The following is a 3425-nucleotide window of genomic DNA, read 5'->3' on the forward strand; positions in this document are numbered from 1 at the left end:
TTGAGTGGGGAGGGTGCCGGAGAAGGAGCTCAGGGGAATGCGGAAGAGGGTACAGAGTGCAGCGAGGGATCACGTGATGAGTCCAAGACGAGCTCCGGCCGTCCGAAGCGATCCCGTCTGCTGTCAACCTTGTGATCACGGCTTGAGTAACTGATAGCGTTAGTCTATTTTGATTTAATTCACTATTGCAGAATGTCACGCAATACAGCCTTATTGCAGCTGTTGCTAGTGTTAGTATTATATACTCTCTCGCTCAGCATTGCACTTCGACGCCATGAGTCTACCACACACCAGGCTAGACTTTATTGAACGACCTACATGATTGCAGTATAAACGCGTATTGCTGACCACAATGATGCCCATACGTGATACCTCCTCCGGGGAATAGGTTTAGCTTGCGCCAGTCCACTATACACGATAGCAAAAAAATAGACTTTTGTTTTGGAGCCATTACCCCATATAAACGTTAAATCAGCTAGGATTGAGGGAGATGGGGGGACCAGAAACCTTTCGGTCTCAAGGGGTTAACTAAGCGCAACTGATGGCTTGGTATTTGTACCAAAATATATCAGTGAGGCGGCAAATTTCTCAGTTGCTGCTTCGACGTCTACTCCCGCCGCTGCGGCCGCGGTTCCTTCCCCTGCCACTGCGGCTCCCGCTTTGACTGCCCCCAACACCGCCGATGGATCACCGGTTGTTGAGCTGTCCCCTAGTCGCAGCAGCAGATGAGCTCCTTGGAAAGTCGCGGTTGCGAGCTCTTAAACGAAATAATTTTTTTGATGATAGAAAATGACAACCTCGCTCAAATCATATTACCTCAATTCAAGAGGCGTAAGAGTTTATCTGTGACACCATGTATTTTTTTTTTTAATATTTACTTGTATTTAAAAAACTATTGTATACTGCTGTCACCGCCCGACTTCGGGCTTATCCGTGAGCTGTTGCGGTGCTACTCGTCTTTGCTACTCGTCTACTTGTGCACAGTATTTACTTATCTACCAGCACTCTTTAGACTTTAAACTGCTAGCATCTGCATATTTTACCAACATTACTACATAAAACACGGTGAAGTGCGGCGCGAACAGGTGCAGTGGAAACAGCCCTGTAGCTGTACAATCAAATTGGGATGGATTTACCAGCGCAAACATAAGGCACTGCACCTTGGTGTAGCCTCGTGGCCACATCGACTAATATATGCAGGTGGGTTTAGATAAAACATTTAGCTAAAGATTAGGGAACGACTTTTTTCACACCACTTAACGATGACTGTCTGCCATTTTTAGCGCCGGCAAATTTTATTTTTTGTTACTGCAAAGCACAATACACCTTAAAAAAAGCTCTTTTCTAATACTACGTTGTTTTACTTCTGCGATAATATTATAATAAAAAAGTTATAGTATTTTAAACATTAAAACCACATTAAATGTGGTTTTAATACTACACTACTACTCTTTAAATAATTTTGGTTTGATTTTTCTTACCTCAACTGAGATTTGTTTTTTTTCAAACCAGAGATTAATAAAGAAAGAAAAAAAGAAGGAAACAAGCGCAGGTCGGAACAATCACAACGTGAGTATGACTCCTCTTCATTTTAAGGATCCGACGCTCACTAGATAGATGCAAACAATCTCAATTAGAAAATCGTCTAAGCCGACAGAGCGGGGATGGCCTGAGGGTCCGTGTTGAACATCTCGTTCGGGTCGTACTCCGTCTTGATCTTCTGCAGCTTCTCGAAGTTACCGCCACCATACAGGTACTCGGCCATCTCCGGCACCGTCCACTTCTCGTCACGGTACGTCGTGAAACCACCGGGTACACCACCCGAAGCCTTGTAAGCGTCCACAAACTTGTAGAAACCCTCACGCATGGTCGTCATCGTGCTGTCCGCGAACGAAACGTTGAAGGCAGACGAGCGCATGTCCCAACGAACCAGGTGCAGGTTGTCATCGTGCTTCCAGGCTGAAGCGTCAGCCTTCACACCCTTCGCGTACTTGCCACCCCAGATGTCCACGAAGCCAGAGGCCGATGCGTCCGGAAGCTTAGGAGAGAAGGCAGTGTTGGAGAACAGCTCCCAGGCCGTGGCGTTGTTTAGCGGGGTCTTACGGGGAATCGTCACTGAGGTAATGTAGAAGTAGCGACGCGGGGTGAGCGTCTCCTTAAAGAGGCCTGGGGTCGTAATGTCCTCAGAAGTCCAGAAATCGTTTTCCTCGATCGTGAGAATCATTGAAGAAGGCAAGTTCTTCATGAGCGAACCCAGCACAGTCTTGGCCTCGGCGCCCCCGCCATAGAAGAAACCCTGCAGAGCAGACTTGGTCTTAAGGCTGAAGCGGATGGACACAAGATCGTTGTTGTCCTTGCCCAGAGCCCACGTCTGCGTACCGACAAGCGCGTCAACATTGTCCTGCTGCGTCGGCTTGTAGCTCGAGTTGAACTCGATGGTGTAGTTCGTCACACGCTCCGAAGGAGGCTCGTACGTCTTGATCTTGAAGTCCAAAACAACACCCAACGAGCTGGCAGCACCTCGCACACCCCAGAACAGGGCCGAGTTCTGCTTGGCATCGGCGTCAACGATGGAACCGTTGGCGAGAGCCACACGCACAGACTCAATGTTGTCCAGGACCGTGCCGCTAGAGCGAGACAGAGTGCCGAAACCTGAAGCGGCCACACCAGTCATGCCGACATCAGGGCAACGGCCGTGAGGAAGTGTACGCTGGTGCTTGTTCCACATAAAGTTCGCAGCCTCCGAGATCATGACAGGACCACCGTACGACAGGAGCTGCGTCGATTCGTCGTACTCGAGGTGCTTCAGACCCTTTAGGTTAACAATAAGGGCACCATCGTTGCGGCCGAAGCCCATGCTGGAAAACGATCGGTTGCCACCAAGAGTAGTTACCTTGACGCCGGCATCAGCGGCACACTTGAGAGCAGCCGAGACCTCCTCCTCCGTCTTGGGGAAGGCGACAGCAGAAGGAACGGGGCTTAGACGCGAGTTCCAAGCTTCGGTATCCACGGCCCAGGTAGAAGTTGTAGGCAGCGAGTTCTCAACACCAGCCTTGGTCAAGCACGAACCGATGTCACCCGCTTGGGCAGCAGCAAAGTCACCTTGTGCGGCGATGAGAGAGCAGAGAGCGAAGATCGCGCGACTAGCGCCGGAGACCGAAACAACCATGTTTTGCCCTGTACTGGGTCGCGGTTAAAGACTTGAGTGCTAGGAGGCAAATGTGAAAGTGATCAACTGATTAATTAAAGGAGCGTCATGCCCACGGATTCGACCACACGCCCTGCTGCTAGGTGCGGCCATTTGAAAAACATGGGTGTACAGTGTTACGGTTTTAAATTGAAAGCTCGGATACCAGGTGGGTCAAGCCTTGGGATTGTGAAACCATGTCTCGCTGTGAGACTCTTGACAGAAAGACAGTGGCAAC

At 49.6% G+C, this 3425-nt stretch overlaps 1 protein-coding gene across 1 annotated transcript; it reads right to left on the minus strand.

The window, feature by feature from the left end:
• Positions 1-1645: 1645 nt before the first annotated feature.
• On the minus strand, positions 1646-3169 carry PITG_02935 (berberine-like protein; the record flags this gene model as incomplete). The annotated part of the gene is made up of 1 exon (XM_002907745.1): positions 1646-3169. The coding sequence occupies one exon, from the start codon at positions 3167-3169 to the stop codon at positions 1646-1648; it is 1524 nt and encodes a 507-aa protein (XP_002907791.1).
• Positions 3170-3425: the final 256 nt, after the last annotated feature.

Source organism: Phytophthora infestans, genomic scaffold, assembly GCF_000142945.1.
Source record: "Phytophthora infestans T30-4 supercont1.3 genomic scaffold, whole genome shotgun sequence".
NCBI classification, from domain to species: Eukaryota; Oomycota; class Peronosporomycetes; order Peronosporales; family Peronosporaceae; genus Phytophthora; species Phytophthora infestans.